Below are 26,381 nucleotides of genomic sequence, written 5' to 3'. Positions count from 1 at the left end.
CGACCTGCTTCCCCGAACTCCCTCTGGCTCCCGCCTTCCCCCGCTTCCGGTCGTCGTCGTCGCCGCTGCTGCCGCTGCTGCTGCTGCTGGGGCTGCTGGCGGAGGCCGGAGGATCGGGCGGCGGCGGCGGCGGCGGCTGAGAGGGCGGCGGCGGGAGCGGAGCGGGACGAGGGAGCGAGAGGAAGCGAGCGAGGAGCAAGCGGAGCGTGCCCAGCCCCGCCCGCCCTTCCGCTCGCCGGAGCAGCCGGAGCAGCCCGGGCCCCCAGCCGCCGCTACCGCCGCCGCCGCCGCCCGCCTGCCCGTCCGCCGGACAAAGCCCGAGAGCCCGCGCCCACAGCCATGTCCTCGTCCTCCGGCAGCGGCCACCAGCCCAGCCAGAGCCGCGCCATCCCCACCCGCACCGTGCCCATCAGCGACGCCGCGCAGCTACCTCATGACTATTGCACCACGCCCGGGGGGACGCTCTTCTCCACCACGCCGGGAGGTGAGCGCCGGCCGCCCCGCCGCGGCCCCGAGCCTGCAGCCCGTTTCTTCTGCCGCGTCCCCGCCGGCCTCTTGCCGCGGGCCTTTAATTCAGGGCGTGTCCAAGCGGGGCCGCCTCGGCCAGCGCAGCTCCGCCGAAGCCCCCCCCCTCCCTAGTTCCGCCAAAGCCCCTGGGAGACTGCTTTCGGGAACCTTAACTTCGCATTCTCTCTTGGCTGCAACTCGATTCAGCGCGCGCCCACTCTGGGAACGTGGCTCTCCCGTCGCTGGGGGCGGGGGGAGCCCTAGTTCCCGCTTCGTGGCAGCTTTCCGCGCTCGACCCAGTTTTCTCCCCCCCCTCTGCCTCTTCCTGGGCAAATTCGTCTACACTTGGCCTTGTTCTGAGTCTGCATTGCTTTTGCCTCTTGCATGTCGTGCATTTGTGCACATTAATGCTTGATTTTGGAGCTCTCTCCCGGGCTTTTTTAGAAAGGAAGCTGGGCAGAGTAATTTGCTCCTGGGACTCTGCGATGACTTGTTTTGCTGCTTTTAGAAGGGCAGGAGGAGGCTGGAATGCAGAGTTTGGACGCCTCGCCCAGCGTTATCCTGCTTTGACAGCATTGTTTACTTGCTGGACGAGGCCCCAAGAGGGGCGGGGGTAGTCCCCAGGCCCAGGCTAGGGGAGAGAATGAGAGAATGATAAAATAATACTCCAGTAATAGCCAACGGAAAAGACGTGGGGGTAGTAGAGCGCTGGCAGCCCTAACGATCGGTTTTTGGCGGTGACGCTTTTGGGGATAGATGAGGAGGGCTTTGTCAAGAAGGGCACCCGGATCGGTGGGATCGCTTGATTCTCGAGAAGGGGCAGCGCAGGGAGAGTTTCGCGAGCATTGCTTTTCGAAGTATTACCAGGAACTGTTTACAAAGAACAACACTGGGGTGGAGGTGAACCACGTTGAATTGGTCATGGGAAAAGGGAGCTCAAAGGTTGTCTGTCCCCTGACTGGGCTGTTCTCCAGAGGGAGGAGACTGAAGAGCGATCTTGTGGGACCTTATTGAAGGGGATGGCGCTTCATTTTAACTTTGGAACTTTGCCTTCTTTTGGTGTTGGGGTGGCCTCTCTCTAGAGGGTTGAACTTTGCTGGCAGCCCCTGCGGGAGGAGATGGCTAGCTTCGTTCCTGTGGGCTGGGCTCACCAGTTGTACTACAACCAATCCGGTGCGGTTAGGCCCCAGAGATCCTTGAATTGGTTGCACAATAGCAAGGCCCAGAGTAGGAAGACCTTCTTGCCAACAACAAGGGATAAAAATCTAGGAGAGAGCTCTCCAGAGCCATCTGTCCGGGCCACTGGAGGGGATGGGTGGCAGCCTTGGAAGACTTTAAAATGACCCAAGCAGGAGGAGTTCATCAATATTTTTGGAGAGCTGGGTTTAAAGAGGCTTTGACTTTGCAGGACAGTGGGATGACTTGGTGAGGCGGCTTGCTGTACTGGAGAACCCTCCCTCCTGACCTGATCCGTTCAAGGCCCGCCCCTGAGCATGCTGCGTTCTTGCTTTTTGATCGTGAAAGATTTTGGCAGACCAGTATCTGCTCCAGATAGAGTTGTCCTGAACTTGAACTGACAGCTTTAAAGAAATGGATATTGTTTTCCAAGGTGATAGGAAGGAATTTATAACTTCTTGGGGAATTCTTTGTGGTACTGGTCAGTAAATGCCCACACTTCCAGCTGTTGAGAACACATCGTGGTTAACAACCGCACTCAGCTATTATTTATGCAGGGAAGGAACTAAACTTTTAGCTGTATGTTAATCATTATTCCTCTGATGAAAGAGCCACAGAGGGGGTACCTTTCGGGCATATTTCAAACAGCCGAGCTACCATGCTTTTAAAATAAGGGCAGTCTTTAAGCGTTGCTTTAAAGATAGAAGCCTGTCTCATAGTCTGGATTAGTTCCTAAAATGCTTGGAAAGAATCTGCCAGAATTACTGATTCATTTACCCTTCCTTCCAACTTACAGTCACTACTGCTTTCTCAAATATCACTTAACCTGTCTCCAGATAGTTTCTGTACACAGTTTTTTGTTTCAGATTTAAATACTTGTCTTAGCTCATCCCTTATATTGAACTTGTATTTATTGGTAGAGCAGGTTGTGATCTTTGGATTTGTAGCACGAAGACTCACATAATGTGTTTATAGGATATAGCACTGTTGGGATTGGATTTAATCACTATTAACTCAGTGCTGTTTAGATGCACAGTACTTACTGATTTAATGTGTCCCCCTTTGGAAATTTTCCCCTCCTCTGATGGTTTGTTTAACTCTCTTGTTGCATTCCTCTCTCTCCCACCATGTAATTGAGCCAGGGGTAGATAGTTTGTTGGTCTCCTCCAGGCACCTGAATTAATGTGGTTAGGTATTTTTAATGAGTTTTGTGGGCCTAGTGCAGTGCTTTGCCCAAAAGAGAACCACAGACAAAAGTAGGAAATGCAGTCCTTGCTCTCAGTGATCTTAAAATCTTGAAGGGGGTTGGGGACTGATAAGATTTTTCGTTCTAGAACCAAAAAACGTATAGAATCCAGTGCTAACATATATTTCAGGTGTGAAAACATTTAGAAAAGTGATAGTAAGCTTGCATTGGAAATCTCTATTTAGTGGGAAGGAAGGGGATTAGCATGTCCTGTCTTAAACTTCTGGAAACCTTCTGGAGTGTCATACACATGTTGCAGCATTCCGGGATAACAGTTGATGTGCTGAATGCCCTAAATGACCAGACTGGGCAAGGACATTCACAACATAGTGAACTTGTGATTTTTTTTCTCTTTTGAGAGCCCTTTATTTTTTGGGCATCAGAGGTTACAGCCTACCTTGGAAAGGTTTCTCAAAACTGCCTTCTCATGGTTTAGGAAATGAGAGGTGTGTGGAAACACACTTGCTCTGACCTTTGGATTTCTCAGATTGCTAGAAGAGTACCTGTTTTCATTGTTAAGGAGGAGGAAAATTTTTGTTGAGTAAATTCAAGGCAAAAAAAAAAAATGCCCTTGGATTTTATTTTACTTTGTTTTATCTGCCTGTGGAGAAGTGAGGAGGATATTTGGTTCTTCCTCTGAGAAGCTCCATCTAGCCTCAATGGAAGGGAAAGGTACTGCAGTTGTCTTCGCTTTTATAACAGTCTGGTTAGCTGGAAGGGACCTAATGCTTTTGTAAGTTCTGAACTTTCTCCTTCTGGGAGTGTTGTGCTCTGGGAAATGAGCACAAATGTAGAAGAACTCTTTTAGCCTTTCTTTCTGCCTTTCTTTTCCTGCATAACATCCTCATCAGCTGTAGAAAAGTGCTGTTGCCATAACAAGAGCACCAGAGGGGAACTAACTGTGATGGCCTAAAATCTTGTTCCTGCTACTGTGTTTCCTCTCTGCCAGCTGGGGAGTTGCAGTGATTGGTTCATTGGGTCAGAATTACCTGAAGGCCATTGGAAGGGTCTGGAAATAAAGGAGAAAAGTAGGAAGAAGGGGAAATAATCCACTTGGAGTGAGCTATAATAAAAGTATTTTCAAGGAGTCCTCTAAGTTTTAATCTGGTTCCTTTCTTAGGAGACCAATAGAGCTCTATGTCGATATGGAGAAGGAAGGTCAGTTTCTGACTGTTGTGAAATTTCGAACTCCATGACCTTGGGTTGAGTTTATTCTAGGCCAAAACCTTCCGAACCAACAAATGTACTTATTTGGCTACCTAGCTTCAGTTATTAACCAAAGCACTTCCTTACGCCATGTGAGAAGTACGTGAAAACATAATGAGAGGTGTTCAGTCCCTCCGCCTTGTGTTTGAGGAAGACGGCATTTACTTACCTCAGAGTAACCCACATTATTAACACGTTTGTCATTCTGTGGGAGATTCAGCTGTGGTCTCATATTCATCAGCTGCCAAAGTATATATTAAAGAAGCTGTACTTCAGTTTTTATGTGGGGTGCATGTTTTGCTCACAAATCTTTGAATTCGGAGCCTGGGGGAGGCAGCAGTTCGAGTCCTCAGAGCCTATAGCAGTGCGTTATGTGGAAGCCCCTGCCTGTCCTAAGTCAGGTGCAGAGGGACCAGGATAGACGGCTCTTACAAGTTGATAGTGTAGCATGTATGAACGCCCTGTGCACAGCTCCTTCAGCTTGCTGAGGCCTGTTGTGGGCAACAGGAAGAGGGAAAAGTGATGAGTCTGTAAACTGGCACTCGCAGGGTTACTCAGGAAAGACTTATGACTGGAGTGTCTTTTTTTTTTTTTTTTTTTTTAAGATTTTATTTATTTATTTGAGAGAGAGACAGCGAGAGAACACGAGTGGGAAGGAGAAGGAGAAGCAGGCTTGCAGGGAGCCCAACGCGGGGCTCAATCCCAGGACCCTGGGATCATGACCTGAGCCGAAGGCAGATGCCCAACAGACTGAGCCACCCAGGTACCCCATGACTGGAGTCTTAACAACAGTTTTATAAGATGGGTCTTGCAAAGGGGTACCTGGATGGCTCAGTAGGTAGACCACGTGACTCTTAACATCCGGGTTGTTAGTTCAAGCCCCATGTTGGGTGTGGAGCCTACTTAACTTAAAAAAAAAAAAAAAAGAGGGGTCTTGCATGGTTTGACTGCACTGCAGGCTTGATTGTGTGTGCGCGTAAAAATGTGCAGATCAGATAGGGTACAGTTAATGTGAAGTAAGCTAGTTCATCTGGTTGGAGAAGAAGACAGTTTGAGCAGGAGAATAGTTCATTGGTGCACGGCAGAACTTTTTCTTGGCTTCCAAGTCTTTTGATGAACAATAATATTTAAAAGATGTTTGCTACTCCATTTATAATAGAAAAAAAGTTAGTTGAGAATTGCATTTGTTCAACCTAACTGAATAGGCAAGGCCTAGGCTCCCATTTTCAAATTTGTTCATCGTGGAATTTCCTTTTGTGACGGCCCCTTCGAACCTGTGTTTTAACAGGCAGCAACTGTCCATCCCATGGGTGGCTAGTTTTTAAAGGCCCCCTGCACCTGTTCTTAGGCCATTGCTTGAAGCCAAAAGCTCAGAAATCCCTTAGCGTTTACATCTAAGTAAATAATCTTTTAGATCTTCAGGATGAATGCCCTGACAAACTGAAGCTGTTCAATTCATTGAGTGTTTTTAAGAAAGTAAAAACTTAAGCAAGGACAAATGAACTGGAGAATGCAATTCAGTTTGTGTGGATTCCATGGCATTTTCAGTAGACAAGAGCATGTCATCTGTAAATAGTGATAGCTTTATGTCTGCCTGGTCTATCTGGGTGCCTTTTATTTTTTCGTGCCTAATTGCTCTGGCTAGAACTTTCAGTACAGTGTTGAATGGAGGTGGCAAGATAGTGTGAACAGATGCCCTTGACTTGTTCTCAGTGTTAGAAAACATCTAGTCTTTCACCATTAGGTAAGATGTTAGCTGTGGGTTTTTCATAGATACCCTTTATCAGATTGGGGAAGTTCCCTTTTGTTCCTAGTCTTTTGAGTGTTTTATCGTGAAAGGCGGTGGATTTTGTCAAATGCATTTTTTTTTTTCCACTTCAGAGTCGATCGTGTAATTTTTTTGTTTTTTATCCTGTTGACTTGACATACTGTGTCAATTGGTTTTTGGATGTTGAACCAGCCTTGTATTCTTGGGATAAGTCCCACTGGGTCATGGTATATAATCCTTTTTATGTGTTTCTAAATTTGTTGTGCTAATACTTTGTTGAGGATTTTTGTGTCTCTATTCATAAGGGGTATTAGTGTGTATTTTTCTCATGATGTCTTTGGTTTTAGAATCAAGGTAATAACTGGCCTTATTCAGTTCTAATTATTTTAGAAGTGGCTTGTTTATAGCAGAAATGCTCACTATTTACTGGTGAAGGTAGACAGACCATTGCTCTCTAGGTGTTAAGAGACACTTTTCAGAAAGTGTGAGAGCCTTGTGATTCTTCATTTCAAGATTCAATAATTAATCATTTGGGCCTCAGAGGAGCCCCTGTCACCACCAGAGACTGTTCATATCAGAGTCAGGCTGCTTTTAGGTTGAAATGAAACTATTCTCTGGTCAGTAAGTTCCTAGAATCACGAATAGGCAGCACATAAAAACAGTGACTTAGACCAGGGCTTTCCAGTAGACTCCTGCTTCTCACAAACTTTGTCGATAGACTTCAGTCTCCTTACTTGAAAGTGAAAAGTGGAAGATGTTAGTTTAGTAGATAGGCATTATTTTTATTTTTTAAAATAAGTGCCCAAGAGCAGGGAACCTTGGAAGAAAACAGACAGTTGGAATAAAAAGCCAGGTTTGAATCTGAATGTTTTCCCCAGACCAATAGCAGTGATCCTTCATTAATTGTTAGTATTACAGACAGAGGCTGAACCACATCTGGGAAATCTAACCCAAAGAATTGATCCAGGACACAGTCAGCAACCTGGCAGACCCAATCAGCATTTTCTGGAATCAGAGCAAGGCATTTTTGTAGAGATGATTTATTTTGGGATGAATGTTCAAGCCCAAACAGAAGTGGATGTATTTGAGGGGCACCTGGGTGGCTCAGTCGGTTAAGAGTCTGCCTTTGGCTTCGGTCATGATCTCAGGGTCCTGGATTGAGCCCTGTGTCTGGCTCCCTGCTCAGTGGGGAGTCTGCTTGTCCCTCCCTTTCCCCCTCCCTCTCAAATAAATAAATAAAATCTAAAAAAGAAGAAGAAGAAGAAGAAGTGGACGTATTCGATGTACTTTATTTTCACCCCGATTTTTTGACGGTCAAGGCTAAAAATCATTTGACATTTATTTAAGATTAGTTTGTGGTTCGTATACCATTTTGGCCCTGGTACTAGCTAAAAAGATCATCTTTTCAACTCATGTTGCAGCTGAGACTCAAGAGAACCAGATTTGTTTAGTGTACCTAGTTTATTTGTGTTGGTGTCCTGACTCCTGGGTCACTCTGTGTCCTTTCACAAATACTTATGACTTCTCTGGATATTAGTTTCTTCATGTCTAAAATGACGGGCTTTTGCCAGATGTTCTCTATGCCTCTTGTAACACTAGACCTTCAGAATAGGAACACAGTCATTAACTTCCCTTTCAGCCTAAGTGTGTGTTCTGTGACGTCGTGTCCTGAGTGACTGGGCCAGGAGCCATCCTTTGACAGTATCTTGGAAATCGCTGCTCCCAGTTACTGAAACTTGGAGTTCTACAGAGGACAGTAGGATTGGCTTTTCACAACCCTTAGACATCTCCCATTCGCCATAGTACTTTAGACTAAGTTGTAAGATCCTGAGGCTCCCCTTGTACCTTCTGTTCATGTAAAAAATTGTCCCTCTCTTGATTTTATTAGCACTTCAGGGGTTTGATGGTGGCACACACTGAATGTGGTTTGGCCACCAGCAGCCTCCCTGGAGGGGGCTGGCTTGGGCCGCTGTTAGTTTCCTCTGGGTTATCTGGCCTAGAGCTTTTTAGGAGTCTTGTCTTTTCATTCAGAGTCGCCGTGAAGAATAGATGTTTAAGCATTTTTTTTCCGTGGCAGTGTGCCAAGCCCCAGGATATGCACCATGGCTGCCAGTCACGGCTTCCCCCAGTGTCTGGTCTGGTGTGCGTCTGACCCAGTTCTGGCCAAATGAGGTGTAGGGGCAAGTCTGCTAAGGGTTTGCTGAGAAGGATTTTCTCTTGGCTGGAGAGTCCCCCGAGGGAAGCCCTGTTTAATTCCACACTCCCCCTTCCTCCTTGAACACTGTCGTATGGGGGTGTAGGTCCATCTCAGCCTTTGGAGGATTTTTGTCACCAGCTTACTCAAGTTATGCAATTTGGGCAAGTTACTTGATGTTACTTGGTCCGAGCTGTCATTTTGCATGAGTGGATGCTTAATTCTAATACAAGAAGCAGCCATTGTTAAACAGAACATCATGCTCGGGACCCTGTGAAATATAGTAATGACTGCCCTGTTCAGGTAACCGCATTACAGTGGGCTTTCTCTCGGTGATTTAATTTGAAGGTAATACAGTTTCCTGAATGTATATAGCATAATCCCTGGATTAATTATTTAAACTAAGCTTCTTGGTCTTGAAAGAGACCCTTAGGCTTGAATGACCTTGTTTACATACCTCACTGTCTTGGCAAGCGTAATTTTGGACCTCTTTCATTGGTTTTCTTGTTCCTTGCCATTTTGAAAATTACTAGTTTTTAGATCAAAGGGTAGTAGCTTTTTCCCCCCTCCTTTCTGTTCTCCACCAAAGGAACTCTGTTTTACTCTCATGTTTTCCTGGTAATATCAGCATCTAGAAAGCAATGGGGTCAAGGTGTTAGATTTATCTTAGTATCTGGTCATTAGGGATAAAGAAAATTTTATAAATATCTAATGTTAAAAGATTTAAAAGTTCTTATTTGTTCTGAAATCCAAACATGTAGACTGAAGTAATATAGGCACATTTAAAAAATAAGATGGAAAACGTTGCCCGGGTGGCTCGGTGGTTTAAGTGGCTGCCTTCGGCTCAGGTCATGATCCCAGAGTCCTGGGATTTAGCCCCGCATTGGGCTCTCTGCTCAGCGGGGAGTCAGCTTCTCCCTCTCCTTCTGCCCCTGCTCTCTCTCTAACAAATAAATAATGTCCTTTTAAAAAAAAGTAAGATGGAAAAAGAAAAACAGAAGCACCTAAAATGCAAAGTAAAATGCCAGTAGACAACTACTTTTTAACGGTTTCTGTTTCTCATGCTTTTGTGGGTTATTGCTGTTGCTGTAACCCACCAATTGGCACACAATTTCTTGGCTTGTTAACATTAGCTAATACCATTGATTCCCTGTCATGGAAGATGAGTAATCTGGAACACTTTCATTACTTTCTCCCTCTCATTTCTGCTCCCCTCTCCATTTACTAGTTTTTGTAGATAGTATTATTGGTTCTGGTTCTTCTTCTTTTTTTTTTTTTTAATTTTATTTTATTTTGAAGATTTTATTTATTTATTTATTTGACAGAGAGAGACCGCCAGCGAGAGAGGGAACACAAGCAGGGGGAGTGGGAGAGGAAGAAGCAGGCTTCCCAGCGGAGCAGGGAGCCCGATGTGGGGCTCGATCCCAGAAACCTGGGATCACACCCTGGGCCGAAGGCAGACGCTTAACGACTGAGCCACCCAGGCACCCCATCTCTGGTTCTTCTGATAGCTGCCTTTAAAATATAAAATAATAGAGTCAAAACCTCCGTGTTGCAATCTGTCAGTTAAGCTCTCTGCTGTGTACCATCCATTCCGTCTCTACTTCTCTGGTAGGTAACTTCATTATTTTGACAGTGTCGGGCCTATAACATTGACATACTCTCCTGTAAGTAATCTTCTTCACTTTTATTATAGTTTGATCACAAACAGTGAAAACCAGTATATAGCATATATGATACCTTGGTTCTTAATTTTTCAATGTAAAACCAAGTGGCATGATTATTTTCATAGAAAAGGAAGTGGAAAACTCACTGGAAGGAAAAGCATGCATTGTCAAGGTGAAATAGAGAATTTTTTTTTTTTATACTCCATCAATTGATCTAAAACATGGCCCTTTTCTTTTTTTTTTAAAGATTTTACTTATTTCTAGAGAGAGCACGTGCATGGGGAAGGGGCAGAGGGAGAGAGAGAATCTCAAGCAGATGCCCTGCTGAGCACAGAGTCCCACTTGGGGCTCCATCTCACGACCCTGAGATCATGACCTTGGCTAAAATCAAAACAGTCCAACGCTTAACCAAATGAGCCATCTAGGCACCCACGGCCCATTTTAATATGTTATTATTCAAGGTATGGGTTTCTTGTATGGTCTTTTGTTTTCCTTCTTCAGGAATTTAGGATTAACTCTATTTTAGTTACTCGTGGCTGCATTGGTTGACATGAAATTGGCCTGACATAAGTGTGGTGGGCAGTTTGGATGAAATGTGGATTACCAGCAAGTTTTCTTGCTTTAGAAAATAGATGTCTGAGCATGCACATATATAAGAGATCTTGAGTATTGTAGGTTTTTTAGTTTTTGTCTTGGAATAAATATAATCTCATGGTAAACACAATATATAACAAAGGAAACAAAGGGTTTTTTCTTGCCATTTTATTCATAGTTGAGTCTTAATGTTTTTCTTTGAATAGTTTTGATTTTTTGAATGGTCAGGTGCCTTTGAATCACACCATAGATCCTTAGTCACTACCAGGCTGATTCCTCATTTTTGCTCTATATCTGCTACAGTGAAACTTTTTTAGCTTGCAGCGATCTAGAATTCAGACACCTAAGATGCTACCCTTCTGTCCTCCTATGTCCCCTGGCCATATTTGAGAGCGTTAGTGGCATCAGTTAAGACTCCAGTTCTTCAGGGTGTCTTCTGAATTAATTTGCTTTGCGTTCAAAACCAAATATATTTTAGGAATCCACTAAAAAACTATCAGAACTAACTGAGTTTAGCAAGGTTGCAGGATACAAGATTGGTATACAAAAACCAGTTGTATTTTTATACACTTTCCACGGACAATGCAAAAATGAAAACAGTTCCATTTCTAATAACATAAAAATAATAAAATATATAGGAATAAATTTAATGAAAGGAACACAAAACTTATACTGTGGAAACTACAAAACATTTTTGAAAGAAATGGAAGAGGACCTAAGTAGATGGAAGGGCATTCCACATTCATGGATTGGAAGACAACATTGTTAAGATGACTGTACTTCCCAAATTGATCTCCATGTTCAACACCTAAGCTGGCTTAGGTCAAAATCCTAGCTGGCTTCCTTGTGTAGATTGACAAGCTGACCCTAAAATTAATGTGGAATTTTAAGAGAACTAAAATAGCCCAATTTCAATAATTATTACAAATCAAGACAGTATGGTACTGCCATAAGGATAAACATAGATCAATGGAATAGAATTGAGAGTCCAGAAATAAACCCATACAGTGATGGCCACTTGATCTTTGGCAAGGGTGCCAAGACAATTAAATGGGAGAAAAATAGTCTTTTCCACAAATGATACTGGTACAACTGGATATCCACACAAAAAAACTGAAGTTGGACCCCATGGCTCAAAGACCTAAATGTGAAAACTGAAAACTATAAAACCTTTAGAAAAAAGCATAGGCACAAATCTTTATGACCTCGGTTAGCAAATAGTTTGAGTATGGCACCAAAAGCACAAGCAACAAAAAGACATAACTTGGACTGTGTCAAAATTAAAAACTTTTGTGCTGGGGCACCTGGGTGGCACAGCAGTTAAGCGTCTGCCTTTGGCTCAGGGCGTGATCCCGGCGTTATGGGATCGAGCCCCACATCAGGCTCCTCTGCTATAAGCCTGCTTCTTCCTCTCCCACTCCCCCTGCTTGTGTTCCCTCTCTCACTGGCTGTCTCTCTCTCTGTCAAATAAATAAATAAAATCTTTAAAAAAAATAAATAAATAAAAACTTTTGTGCTTCAAAGAATACCAATAAGGGAAAAAGCAACCCACAGAATAGGGGAAAATATTTGCAAGTCATATATGAATAAGGGACTTGTATTCATAAATATAAAGAACTCTTAAAACTCAGTAGTAAACAGACAACCCACTAAAAAGGCAAAGGATCTGAATAGACATTTTTCCAAAGATGTCCACTGGAATGGCCAATAGGCATATGAAAAGATGTTCAACACCATTATCCATCAGCGAAATGCAAATTAAATCTAACCACAGTGAAATTTAAGAAACAAAAAACAAATAAGCAAAGGGGAAAAAAGGAGAGAGAGGCAAACCAAGAAACACGCTTAACTGTAGAGAACAAACTGATGGTTACCAGAGGGGAGGTGGGTGGGGGGAGGGGTGAGATAGGTGATGGGGATTAAGAAGTACACCTGTTGTGATAAACACCAGGTGTTGTATAGAAGTTGAATCACTGTATTGTACATCTGAAACTAATACTACACTTTGTTTTAACGAACTGGAATTTAAATAAAAACTTAAAAAAAAATCAAACGACAACGAGATAGCACTTCACAGCCATCAGATAGCTATAATAAAAAACAGCAAGTGGCTGCAGTGTGTATACACAGGAACCTCACATACTGCTGGTGGGAGTGTAAAATGGTGCAGCCACCTTGGAAAACAAGCCTGGTGGTTGCTGAAAAGATTAAACACGGAGTTAACCATATGATCTAGCAATTCTCCTCTTACCCAAGAGAAATGAAAACATATGTCCACACAAAGACAGGTACGTGAATGTTTATAGCAGCATTACTCAGAGTGGAAACAACCCAGATGTCCATCAGCTGATTACTTGATAAAATGTGATAAACGCACGTAATGGAATATTTGACAATAAAAAGAAATGAAGTAACTGAGAAATGCTAAACATGGATGAACCTTGAAAACATACGCAGGTATAAGAAACAGTCACAAAAGGTCACATATTGTATGATTCCATTTATATGAAATGTCCGGGATAGGCAAATCTGTAGAGACAGAAGACAGTGGTTTCCTAGGGCTGCAGGGGTCAGAGGACAATGGAGAGGGACTGTTCAATGTGTACGGGTTAGCTTTTGGGGGTGGTTGCAGTGTTCTAAAATTGATGGCGGTGATGGTTACACAGTTCTGTGACTCTGCTGAAAACTGTTGAATTATACACGTGGTATGAATTATGTGTGAATTGTATCTCAATAAAGTTGTAAAAAAAAGGTATCTTACCGCCTCTGCAGAGTTGCAGACGTTCTTCCAAGTTTCCCTTATACCTCACACATTTAGGTAGACTCTGCTATTTGTTTCCTAGTTGGTCCAATCACAGTTCTTTAATGCATATGTTATTGCTAATCTATAATTTAGAAATAGAAAGCTTGCTTTTATCCTGTGCTTTCCCCCCCCCCCCCCACCGTCTCATTCCCAGAGTTCCAAGCTTGGCATACTGCAGAAGTACGAACAATCTTGTTCTGACTTGCAAGTTGAATGTTAGTCTAAGAACGTCTGACGGTGAAACCTCACTCTTGAAACCTAGCCATGAGCAAAAGTGGAGGTGACACAGCAAATATGCAAAGTCCATTCACTAAAGCTCCTTCCCTTTATTCCCTGGAAAGCCATCGGGCCCCCTCTCAGCCCTTTTGCTCTTTATTTTACATAGTGTTCTAATAAGCGTATCACTGGTTGCAAAGTCCCTACAAGGATAGAAGCATTGGGTTAGGATAGGTGAATTGTGTGCCTCCCAATGTGATGACCTTTACAGCCAGGGCCTCGGGACGTAATTAGGTTTAGATGAGGTCGTGAGGCCCTCATGATGGATCAGTGCCCCTATAAGAAGGGGCACTAGGGAGGGAGCTTGCTCCCCCACCCTGCCCCCTCTAAGGACACATTGAAAATGTGGCTGTCGACACACACACAAAGAGAGCTCTCACCAGAGACAGAGCACGCTGGCACCTCGGTCTTGGGCTTCTCAAGAACTGAGAAACTAAATTTCTGTTAAAGCCACACAGTCCATGGTGTTTTGGTGTGGCAGTCCGAGCTGACTGAAACTTGGGGGGAAAACGGGGGTTCTTAAACCTAGCAGTGAGGGAGGAAACGGAATGAGGAAAGGGGCACATGCAGGCTTCTTGAATTCCGTACAGTGGAGGGGAAATCAAGAGCGTAGGCTCCTAGACTTCGTAGGCCACAGCCTCGTTTATGAAGTGATCTTCAGAAGTGACCCCAGTTCATCAAGCAAGGGGCGGGTTGTTTTCTGTTTAAGGTGGTAAAAAGTTTTAAATCCGTACAAGAAAAATGTCCATCCAGAATAATTCGCATTATTCACTTTTTAAAAGTCGAACTGTTTTCTGCTATCCAGAATGACTCATTCCTCATAATTTCCAGATGCCTTTTTAGTTGTTACTCTAGTCCTTATTTTTCAAAGCAAAGAGGTGAAGGTCAAGGTTTTACTTTCCTTGTCCTAAAATTGTATTTGAGACAGGACAGAAGACTTGAGTGTTCTTCAGCGGGGGACGGATGATTTCCAACTTTTGCAGGTGTTCTCCAGGGGTTGGAGCGAGGCATGCAGAACTGCTCTGTTAAGGTTGGGTTTACGGTGTGAGTCCTGTCATAAATGGGCTGTGGGCCTTTGCCTCTCAGTCGTTCTAAAAGTAAACATAGGCAGCTAATTGTAGCCCACTCTAGGACCCCGAGACTTCCTCTGTGAAGTTGTCAGCCTTTGCCTACCTCGTTTAGCCTTAAAAATGAAAGAGCCGGCGCTTACCAGTAGTTAGAGCTGTTGACCTGGTTTGTGCCCTGCTGTCCTTCAGAGACAATGCTCTCCGGCATCCCCTTTTACTACCAGCGAGGCCCCCTTTGCTATTCTGAAATGAGCTTGGATGATAGGACCTGCCTGCTCGTGTAATTTTTAGAACCGCGTATTTCTGTTCTGTAAGCAAAAATAAACGGATTACCTAATTTCTAAAAGACCCAAGTACTCAGGCCTTGGCAAACTTAGAAAAACCAAAAAACAGAAACCACCTCTGCGGGTGTCTGTCGCCCTCCCGAGGGGGCAGCACCGGCACCGCCAGCCTGCCGCGTCCCTCTGGAGAAGCAGTGCAGCAGTGCTCTGGGGCTGGTGGGGCGGCCTCTGTCGTGCAAACGGCGGGCGCCCCGTCTGCTGCTCACCCCGGTGTTCGTGCCGAAGTGGCGGTTACCGTCCGCCTCCGTTCACTTCCAACACCGTGCTCCCACTCTGGATGTCCCAGGTGCCGAGGCAGAGTGCAGAGTGGGCTGTGCTGGGAGTCTACACCCCGGGGGCTCGGTTCCAATGTCACCTCTGGTTTGCTCTTTAAAATAGGGCTGTCCAGGTTCTAATCCCGAGGGATTCTGATTCAGGGAGAATATTTTTAAACAAGCTTCCCAGAGGATTCTGATGCAGATACCTGCAAAAATACTGTCCTAATAATATGGCAAGGCATTTTTCTTAGTCCTTGATCATGGAGAGGCTGAGAGCCAGATACCTGATACTCACCTCTTGCAGATGGTAAGTGTGATTGTGTGTACAGGGTAGTTGTAACAGGACTAGCGAGTAAGAAAGAATTGATCTCCTCTGGAGTTGGTTGGAAAGCCTTAAAGGTTTTGTTTTGAGATGCCTGCATGTGCTAACGGACGCCCACCTGAGAACATTGCTGCCATTCTGAGACACTGAGTCATGCTTTCTTGTGACAGGTTTATAGTACCAAGAGGAGAATATGTTTAGCACTTGGTTCTGGTTGTAAGAGCAAGGATGCGGGGGGCAAATTGGAGGGTAGAATCTCTCTCTCGGCCATTTTCTCACCTAGAAACCACTAGTTTGACTCTTATTTTCCATCTAGTTGAAGAGAGAGGACTTACTAGCATCTGCATGAAACTGTCATGGTACCACTGCCGTGTGGATCCTGAGGAAACCGCTGAGTTTGTAGTTCTTTTTCCAGCTATTTAGCGTAATGTCAGTATCCTCTCTTTAGATGAAATGTCCATCTCCTTCTTCTTTGGGAAGACTCCAGAATTCCATTCCTCTTGCAGTAGATGCCTTGCTTTCTTCCACCCGCTTCCTCACTTTTCAGGTAGATTGGTTAGCTGTTCTGTTTTTCTGTTTCCCGGGATGTAGCTGTCCCATGTTACTGGAGGCTCTGCAAGCAGGGCCAGCAGACGGTTGGAGTTAGATTCCGCCTCTTTAGATGGGTAACCGCGCACAGTCTAGCTTTCATATACTGCTGCTTTTCACTTACGCGCCTGAACCGTTTCCTTTTTTGGATTTATGCTTAGTGTGAGCAGAATGCCTCCATCTGACCACGTCCCTTTGTTGGGGTGGCGGGGGTGCTGGGCGGCCATTCCCCCTTCTCCCCTCCTTCAGCAGACATCACTGAATGGTGGCCACGTCCTTGATCACTGAGCCAGCTGTGCTCCTAGGGTCGGGAGCCGGGCCCCAGGCGGCCACTACGCTAAGCCGACGTCAAGCATCTCTAAATTGTCGCTTAGTTGTAGATCTTATTTATAGCCATTCGTCCATTGGACCGACCACGACAGAAGAAATAGCAGCAGCAGGTTTTCTTAACTATTCATCAGGTCAGGTGCGCTCTTCAGAAGGATTGTCGTAGAGCACTGTGGTAGTGCTTGTTGGGGTGCAAGTTGTTTCGTAAAATAGAGAAGGGTCCAGCTTCTACCACAGCTCTGTCTGGGAAGAATGTTGGTCTCCGTGCCTTTGGAAAGCCTTTAACTTCAAGGCTGCTCTCTATCTATTGGTGATTCGTTCACTTATTACTTCATTTAAAACTTTCTAAATGGTAGAACCAAGGTCAGACATAGTCCTGGTGTAGGGAAGTCACAGCCTTTAGAGAGGCAAAGCGATAAACAGGTGACCTGTAATAGGTGATGTGTATGGAGTAATATGGGGGAAAGAAATTTTTTTTTTAAGGTTTTCTGTAAAGGAAGTGATGTTGGGGCTGAGCCTTAAAGATGAGCAGAAGAGGGGGGCAAGGCGCTCTTCCAGCAGAGGGTAGAGCTTATCCTTTTTGCTTGAACTGTGAACCCTCAAGGGTTAGATTTAGATGGAATTTAAAATAAATTCCCAGGTAATATTATATGTTGATAGCCCCTTAATTTGTTTCAGACTCTTGAACCCTGTTTTCCAGGAACCCGAATCATTTATGATCGAAAGTTTCTGTTGGATCGTCGCAATTCTCCCATGGCTCAGACCCCGCCCTGCCACCTGCCCAATATCCCAGGGGTCACCAGCCCTGGCACCTTAATCGAAGACTCCAAAGTAGAAGTAAACAATTTGAACAACTTGAACAATCATGACAGGAAGCATGCAGTTGGTAAGAGAACGCCGGTTTGGGGGACCGAGTGGGTAGCTTTGGGAATTCAAATGTCAGTCGGCTACAGGTTGAAAAATGGATGCCTTGGTTATAACCGACATGGATTTATATGTCTCTAAGGTTCCCACCTCCCCCAGCTCCCATCACCAGAGTTTACTGAAATGTTCTGGAAATCCTGGGTTCTAAATCATAAGCGAATCTGATCCGGGGGCAGGGGCGTGGGGAGGAATCCAAACTCAGGGCATAGGAAATCCTTAGACGAGTCCTTGAACCAGGTCTCAAGTCCTGCCTAGCCTGGGCTATACCGGACTAGGAGTAACACGCAGAACACAGAACAGACCCGAACAGGCCCCATTTCCACTGCCCTTCAGAGACAGACCTGTTTCTTACAAGAAGAATGTCCTTTTTGTGGTGCAGTGGGAAATAGGGTTTGTTTCCCCCATTTTCCAGGACTGCCTGTGATACACACACACACACACACACACACACACACTGAATAAGGAGTCCACTCTGTCTCTGTGGAAGCAGAAGAGGGAGGTGGACATGGCCAGCTCCCGAGATTCACCTCGGGTTGTACCCCCCGACCTCTGTGCGGGAGCCAGCATTCTGCCTCCTCAAATTCCAAATGAGCTTTTCGTGGACAAAGTGTTGATTGAGAGCACGGCCAGAGTTCAGAGCCTCCAGAAGAGTTTGCCGTCATGTTAGATGGCAAGGAGCTCCCGCTGGGGCCGCCTGCAGCCAGAGGGACGCTGGGCAGGTTCTCCCTCGGATCTTCTTCCCCAGATCCTACTCCTCATGGGTTGTCTGATTGCCATTCTTTTTTGCCCCAGATTGAAAAGCCCGGCCAGAGCAAACAAATAATTGTTTTAAAATAGCAGAGAGTGGGAGAGTTTGGATTATTTTTTGGCCCTCATGCAGAGGAGTGACAGAACTGCCTGGCTCTTCCTTTTGTGCTGAACTTTGCCCGGAATCTTCCTAGGGGATGACGCCCAGTTTGAGATGGACATCTGACCGCCTGCAGGAGCAGCAGGAAAGCAGCGGCGCTGAGGCTGCGCGCCGGATGGGGCCCGTCGGATCAACAATGAGCGGACAGGGGGGCGGCCAGCAGTCCCATCGCAGCCCCCGAGGCCTCCCCTTCCTTCCTCTGGGTGCCAAATGATGCGAAGATGGGCTTCATCTGACCATTTCCTCTCCCTGTTTCCTGTCCCCCTTCCCAGTTACACAGATTCGATCCAAGGTCCTTGGCATATTTCCGTAGACCTAAGTGGCCCACAGAGGAAAACAGTTAAACTCTGGCTTCCGTAGTCATTTTACAGTTGAGAAAACCTGTCCTCCCCGCCCCCCTCCTTTTTTAAATCCCAAATCAAATATCAACCTGCCAATTGCCTGGCTGGGAAGTCTGGGAAAGTGACACAGAGGTGTGGCGGGTTTAGTACTGTCTGCGTTCTGACCCTCTGTCTGCCCTCCCTGTCTCCCACCTGTGGCTCAGAGCTGCAACAGTCTGGGTGTCGGGTCTTCACAGCCATCAGAGGGCAGTGGTAACGGAGACGAGAGCCACTGCCTCGTACCGTGAGCTGTTTGTCCTTGGGGCCAGAGTGCAGTTGTACAGTTGTGCTAGCATCACCCTGCGTCGCTTTCTGAGGTCCACTTCCCCTCCTTCCTCCGGCAGGAGTGTCTTCTGTCTTTGGTATTCGAGTGCCGCTTCCCGGTCCTTCACTCAGCACATCTGTGCAGAAAGGCGTGAGCCCCACCTGAGGGGGGGTCCTTGGGAAGCAGCGCGGCTCTCCTCTTCTTCCTCCCTGCTAGCCTCCCGTTGCCCGCCGTCCCCTTATATCTGAGCCACCGGGGTGATTCTGCCACTCCTGCAACAGGCCTGTCCAAGTGACAGGCGCTTTGGGGGAGGCCTGGTCATAGTGTTCTGCCGGGTGACCCCGAAGAGTGACCTTGGGAGCGTGCTGAACCAGGTGGGTACTCAGTCTCAGTAGTCTTGCTTTCTAGTCCACCAGGCTTTTGGGATACTCGCTGTCTGATTGCAGTGTCTTCTGTTTTGAGTTTAAAAGGTGACTTTCAGAATGCTCTTAGAAAAGAACCAAACTTTTTTCCTTTATGGACCTGCTGAGGCTGCTGGGATAGGTAAGCACGGGCTTGAAAGTGGGTTCTCCCAGGTCTTGCCTTCCCCGTCGTACTCAGAGTTGTCCCTCTCCTTCCCTCCGTCCCTCCCTCCCTCCTCTCTGCCAGGCCATTTTTCAAATACACATCAAAGATACCTCGAGTGTTGGTATCTGATAATATCGCACTCCTCTTATCTGAGGAGTGATCTTTTATTTTTAAGATGACTACAGACCTATTTTTAGATATGTTTTCAATACGATTTTGAACAGCAACTTTTTAATTACACATCTTCCGGTGTTAGGAAGGTGAGAAATGTCCACAGGCAAGTCTGCTGTTCCGTGTCACCATCCTTTGTCTCCCCAAGTCCCTGACGAGCTCTTGGCTTCTCCCTCTAGTTTCGGGTGTGCATGTTTGCAGTTTGTGGTGGGTGGTTTGTGAAACTGGACCATTCTGCCTTGCCGTGGGTTGTTCACGAGAGCCTCGTTCTTTTCCCTCCTCCTTTGCTTTTTCATGCGGACCCACCGCACCCTCCCGACTATTGACTGGCACAGTAATCCCGGGAGAGTGACCCCCTTGTAGAAAGACTAACACCTCTGTGTCCTCATAGAATGACAAGTAAAGTAGCTGCTGGTGTCCTGGGAATTTCTGGTTCCATTTGGTGCCCTGAACCCTCTCATTAAGAGATCACATCCCAGGGTGAGAATAACAGGCCAACTGGCTAAGAAAGAAAGCTGTTTGTTTTTCTTTTGAACTATGAAAAGACCCTGTTTACGAACACATTTTAGACAGAAGAGAGGAAGGCTGTCCGAGGAACTTTGTTCTGTTTTCTACAAAATGTGAATAGTTCAAAGAGTGAACCTTTTGTGATGGTTGATGTTTCTCAGGAATAAGCTGGATCTCCAAAATTTGGGGGATGCTTTCGGTCTCAAAAATTGATGATCAAAAAAAGTATTTTCTTGTTTGTTTGTTTAATGTATCGCTGTTCTGATTTTCATTAAACTCCGAATTTCGCTTTCCATACTCTTGGAAAAACTTCACTTGCACCGTCATTTGCATGAGAAGCTTGCTCAGGACCCCTTTGTCCCCTGGGAGCTCAATTCTTTGGGAATGAAGCTTCTCGTTCTTCATAGCTGGCTTTGGCATCCGTGGAACCTGGCTGCAATCCAGCTAGTCGGGCAGTGAGCAGAAGAGCACCCCTTGATCTTTATTGCTGCCCATGAAAATCTGGCCTCCTCGCTGAGCAGCGGGGAGTGGATTTAAAACCTGCCAGCTTGGGTAACGTCAAGGTGCCATTTTCCCTTTTCTGCCATCTCGGGGCATCTCCGCACACGGCTCCCTAATCGGAGGCCATTTTTCTCATTTTTGCGGGGAGTGTCAGCTGTCTGTTACGGCAGTGGCCCGATCCTCCAGCCTTTTCTGCAGGGACCTCCTTACTGGTTGGTGGCCTTCTTTCCTGGAGGCCGCTAGTGTGAGACATACTTTGACCTCCACGAGTCTGCATTTTAAAGATAGTTTCACAAAGCAACAGATTAACTTGTAACAGATCACACCTGTGTGCCATGCCTCACAGAATGATTTTTTCAGGGCGAGCCAGATCCAGAAGAATGAGTAATCTCTCCTGGCTTTCTCTTGGGGAGGAAGAACCCTTAGGGGACCATCTGAGTGAGATGGTTCTTCAAATCTTCGTGATCATTTGTTCTTTTCATGAGGAAACCACGTTTCTCTACCTCTGAGGACAATCCACCTTAGTGAGAAAGGACCCTCCAGATTCCAGCAGGAGACACGTGTTGTCTTGGTCTGTCTTACAGTATGGTTTGCCGAGATCACGCGTCTTCATATTCTGTTTAAATAGCTAACGCCCTCAAGAGCACACTGTCAGGCGGCTGGCTCCTTGGTCTTGGGCTGTCACCCCAGAGTTTTATCGTCCCACCTGTATTAGTTCTCTATTGCTGTGTAACAGATTACCCCCAGACTTTCAATCTTGAAAGAGCAGACGTTTTCTGTCAGCTTCTGGAGGTTAGGAATCGGGAAGCAGCTTAGCATGATGGTTCTGGCACAGGGTCTCCGGAAGGTGCCGTCAAGATGTTGGCAGGGTCTGCAGTCCCCTAGGGCTGGAGAATCCGCTTCTGCACGCTCTCTTTGTGGCTATTGGCAGGATGCCTGCGTTCTCTCCCTGAGGGTCTCTCTGTAGAGCAGTGCAGGTGTCCTCCCACCATAGCATCTGGCTCCCCCTGAGCAGGTGACCCCAGGGAGAGGGCAAGCAAGGAGTCTGCAGTGCCTTTCATGACGGTCTCCGAAAGCACACACCATCACCTCTCCCTACTGTGTTCCTTAGAAGCAAGCTACAAGCCCGGCCGACACCCAAGGGGAGGGCAGTTACACCCCACCTATGAATGGAGCCGTATCAAAGAATGTGAGGATCTGTCTTAAAATCACCTCACCCCCAACAGAGGATAAAGTCAGTCCGACCCCAGGGTAGGTTAAACCAGATAACACAAAGAGATATATTGTTACTGCCATCTCCAAACTGAACAGAAGACACACACTCTCTCTTTCCCCAAAGCCACCTGCTGGTTTGGAGAGTGGTGGCAAGCAATGACCATTCCCGAGAGAATAAAAAGAGCTCGACGTGTGCCTGGCTACCAGCAGTGCAAGGACGCTACGGTGCGAGGCTCAGGCTTCCTGTCTCTGAGACTCAGCACGACGTCTTCGCATCTCCCTGAGCCAGGAACTGACAAAGGGAATCGGCTCCTCCTAACTGAGCCATGAAAGGGGACTTAATTGGAGTCAGGGTCCTTAAGCCGAAGGAGGAAATGTGAACGAGATGTCGGGTTACGGGGCTGAGTAAAAGCTGCATGGTTCAGATTCAGGGTGAAGGAGATGATGTCATCTGCAAGCCCCGCCCCTGGCAGAGTCGGTGTTGGCACCTGGTCTCTGCAGCCATTCCAGCTGCAACAGATTGGGGTTAGGGCTCTCACCCAAGAAGCCACTTCTCCAGTTCAGTAGGGAACATCGGAATTCGAAATGTCTGTCGGTGCTTGATTGCTCCTCTACATCCGGTGTGTGTCTTCACTGGGTGCCCACCTCGTCCCGGGCTTCCTGATGGAGAGGAGTTCTTAAAGAGAACCAGCCCTGGCTTCCCCTTTGAGAGAAGCTTAAGATGAGCCTGGTCAGTTGAACACGTTCTCGGAACGTCTGCTGGGTGTCTGGCACCTGTTCTCAACCGCGGTTTAGAGACTTGAGACATCTTCAAGACGCACATTCCTGTCTGGCTTTATGCTCTTCCCGGCGTTTTCTTCTCTGTGTCCCTGCTTGGTTGAGCATGCACTTGACCCAAAAGCATGGCTGCTGAGGCAGCTGTAAGAACAAGGGCACTTGCTCCACAAGTAAGGACCCCTCTTCACAGCACTTCCCCACGAATTGTCTTTTTCCTTCAGATTTCGAGGTGGAGTCAAAATATATGGTCTTTCGTTTTCTGTTGTTTGGGCTCCCAGCTCTTTGGGACCGTCTGCCCTCCTTGGTTCAGACATGTGCAGTAGCATGCTGCCCGTTGCGGGTTGTCCCCCAGAGCCCGTTGTTCAGCCAGCACACTGTGTGCCCGCGTGCAGTCAAGGCAGCTGGTACGAGCGGCTCGTCGTGCTGGCAGCAGTAACCCAGAAACGGACTCTTTACCCATTCTCCCCTTCTTGGATATTCGATGGCGTGTCAAGCATCTTGGCTGCTTGAAGCCGGGGCCCTGGGCCCTTTGCGTTCTCCTGCAGAGAGGCGGTCTGCTGCCTTCCATCTGGGCCAGAACTTGCCCGTCCTGGCGTGTTTCCGGACTATAGGCATAGCAGCTGTGTATTAATCTGCGAAACCCAATCACTTACCCACCCATGATACCTGGGACCGGGTAATCGTTTGAAAGAAGCATGGTTTCTTTGGGAGGGCGGTTTCTGTCTGGACTTAAAAGGGGTGTGGTTAACCACACCCACCCATGCCCGTGTCCTTACCTCTCAGCTTTTAATAAAGGATGAGATCACATCTTGAGGTCACAATTGTTTTGAATGCCTGTACCCCAGGGGCATTTCCTGTTCTAGTAAGGATTTTCCAGCTCAGCACTTGGGGTTTCCTTGAGGCCAGCTCAGGAATTTCTTAGGAAGGACTCGAAGGAGACGATACAAACTTGTTTTCTCAAGCAGTCATTCATGTCACCTTTCCCACCCTCTGGAATTTAAATTTCTTTTTCTGGGCTGGTCCTAGAAGTGAATACCTTGTGGCAAAACTAGATGGAAGAGGTCTCTTGAGTCCCTGTTCAGGGGGTCTGTGGTTTCTCTTTGCTTAGCCTCTGCCTGCAGCTCCGGCCAACCGTGCAGTGTGGATGGCCAGCGGGACATGTTGCCGAGGTGAAACGCAGTTCCTGGGGTATTTAAATTCTTACTCTGCCACCTTTCTAAGAGTGGGGGGGCTGACAGATGCTGCAATGCTTGATAATCATGTGGCCACGCTGAAATTTCCAAAGGGAGCTCTTGCCGGTGCTTATACCCCAAATTCCTGGATTCTTCTGACTTAGAGAGTTCCATGAATCTAGCACAGGCTAGCCATTCTTGCCCCTGGTGTATCCCCTTCCTCTCCATCTTAATCTTTAAAAACAAACAAAAAACTAAGCCCAGGCCAAGGGTAATTTTTACTTGAAACCAGGAGGGTGGGGGAGGAACACGAGCTAAGGGACAAGTTGTCCGTGTAAGCCATCCTGCTCCTGGTGGCCGTGTCCAAATCACTGAGTACCGTGAGCCAGTGCCTTTCCCTCCCCTGAAGACGGAGCCCGCCTCTTCCCACCTGAGTACCCCAGGGGCGAGCCTCAAAGGAGGCATCTTGGAGAGCTCAGAGGACACTCACATATCCAGGGGTCCATTTTAAGCATCTTTAAAGATATTTTTCTGTATAAAACAAATGCCCTTCCCCGTCTTAGTGCCACCAGTGGCCCAGTTCCATCCACTGAACGGAAAAGTGGAGACTGCCGTTACTTCCTTGGTCTTCCCTTAGTCCCCTTCAACGTGATTGTCCCCCCACCCCTCCCGTCCATTCCGCCGTCATGGATGGAGAGCAAGGACACCATGCAGTCTTGAGGCAGTCCTGTGTGAGTCCGTGATCACTTTTGTTGTTGGTTGTTTTTTTGGTTTTTGTTTTTTTTGTAACTGTCCTAAACCAGCAGGTGTTTGGAAATTAGGGAAAAAATTAAATTCTCACCAATGGTTGCTGTTACCGTTAAATCAATAAAGATCTTGAGTATCAAGTTGTGTTTTGAGTTTTTTAAATTTCGGGTGAAACCTTGTGGATTTCACACGTGGAGGGTCGGTGAGGTAGATGGGCGAAGATGGTCCGCCACCTCGTTCTCGACACTGGCGGAGCACTGGCTTTGTCTGTCTGGCCCGTAGGTGGGGCGAGGTGCTCCGTCCCTTCCCTTGGAAGCTTGGTGGTGATCGGGTGCGTGTGGGGGCTGACACACCAGGAAGGCCCCTCTCCGCGGACCAGCCTCACGGAAGCCCGGACCACGGCTTTCCCTTTTTCCAAGACGGCTGCCTGCGCCCCCAGGGCACCTGTCCGAAATGCATCCCCTCTGAGGTCCGGAACTAGGCTGTGTCTGCAGTAACATCCCGAGTCCTTGCTGTTAGTCCAGTGAGTCTCACATACTAAGACGGCGAACAAGAGTTCTGTCCTGCCTGAGACGTGAACGGAGGTCCGCAGAGTAAAAGCGGACTCGAGGAAACGTTTTCCCATCCGGGCAGGGTCGAGGTTTAGTCCTGAGGCTTTAGAGTGAGCTGGCCGTGAAGCCCAGCCGAGCTGCTTAGAGGCCCCCGTCCTCCTGCCAGGCTTCTCTCAGGGAGGCTGGGGTTAAGAACTACTGGTTCCTGGGGGGCTGTGAGGCTCACAGAAGGCGCTTAGCCTCGGGCCTGGCACGTGAAGAGTTCGGGAAAGGGCTGGAGCACAGCCCGGTTGGCGTGGCGACCTGAGGTCAGCCCGTTGGGCCTCCTTTCCCTCAGGAGTGAGCGAGTTCGGGCGTGGAGGCTTGGGGGCTGCAGCCACGACCCAGCCCTGGGACCTCTGGAAGGACTGAAGAATCTTTAAGGGAAGACAGGGCCAAACCCTTCTGCTAGCACTTCATACACCCTTTCCTCTGCGCCGAGGCAGGTGGGATGCTAACTTCCAAGGCAACCTCGGATGGGGGGGCAGGGTGGAGACAAATGCCCCACAGTGGGGCTATTGGAGTCACAACCACCCCCACGTCCCGTGTAGTGCCCGTTTCTGCACCTCCCCTTCCAGTCTCTCCTTTTCTCCACTCCTAGGTACCGCCAGGCCCACCCCCTGCCCCGCCCTAGGACCGTAAGGCATCCGATTGTCCCCACACAGTTACTGCCTGGCACGGCTCTAAGTACAGTAGACCTTGGTCTTGAGAGCACGTGAAAATCACCATTCTGTGGAGCCCCATCTGGCCCCCAGGTGAGGGCAGGACTCCATTCTTGGAGGCAGTATTTCCTCCAGCTTACAAAGCCTGACCAGCCCCCGGGGCCCAGAGCACGAAGCTGCGTTGCTAGGCTTGGCCCCAAACGCCTCTGGCCGGGCAGCAGGACAGCCCACGGCTGACACGCCCGTACGGAGCTCTGAGCAGCGCGGCAAAGCGAGGTTCCACTCCTTTGTGCTGGCCTCCTAATAGGAGGCCGTGCCTCGTCGGTGAGGTCGGTGAGGTTTGCTGAGTCAGTGGAGCCGCGGACTGTAAACTCTCCCACAAGCCGTGGCCACAAGGAGCTTGAACTTTCGCTTTCCTGGCCCTCGCCCTGGAAGAAATGTTGGGCACCTATTTACCAAGGAAGACGCTCTAAACCCCGGGATGGGATTTGCACTTCCCAGAACTTCAGGGTGGTAGTGGAATTGGGTCCACATGTTTGGTCCTAAAGGCTAGGCCTTGACCCCAAAGTAGGAGAGAAAAACCTCTAGCTGCTATTAAGGGCAGTGCCCCTGGGGCTCCAGAGACCAGAGCAGAGTTCTTGACCCAGCCCCTCCTAG

At 47.4% G+C, this 26,381-nt stretch overlaps 1 protein-coding gene across 1 annotated transcript; it reads left to right on the top strand.

The window, feature by feature from the left end:
• Positions 1-40: 40 nt before the first annotated feature.
• Positions 41-24,612, top strand: EIF4EBP2 (eukaryotic translation initiation factor 4E binding protein 2). The gene is made up of 3 exons (XM_026504398.4): positions 41-484; positions 17,040-17,225; positions 18,205-24,612. The coding sequence occupies exons 1-3, from the start codon at positions 340-342 to the stop codon at positions 18,234-18,236; spliced, it is 363 nt and encodes a 120-aa protein (XP_026360183.1). The 5' UTR covers positions 41-339; the 3' UTR covers positions 18,237-24,612.
• The last annotated feature ends 1,769 nt before the right edge of the window (positions 24,613-26,381 follow it).

Source organism: Ursus arctos, unplaced genomic scaffold (genome assembly GCF_023065955.2).
Source record: "Ursus arctos isolate Adak ecotype North America unplaced genomic scaffold, UrsArc2.0 scaffold_7, whole genome shotgun sequence".
NCBI lineage: Eukaryota > Metazoa > Chordata > Mammalia > Carnivora > Ursidae > Ursus > Ursus arctos.
This window is presented reverse-complemented; position numbering and strand designations above follow the sequence as displayed.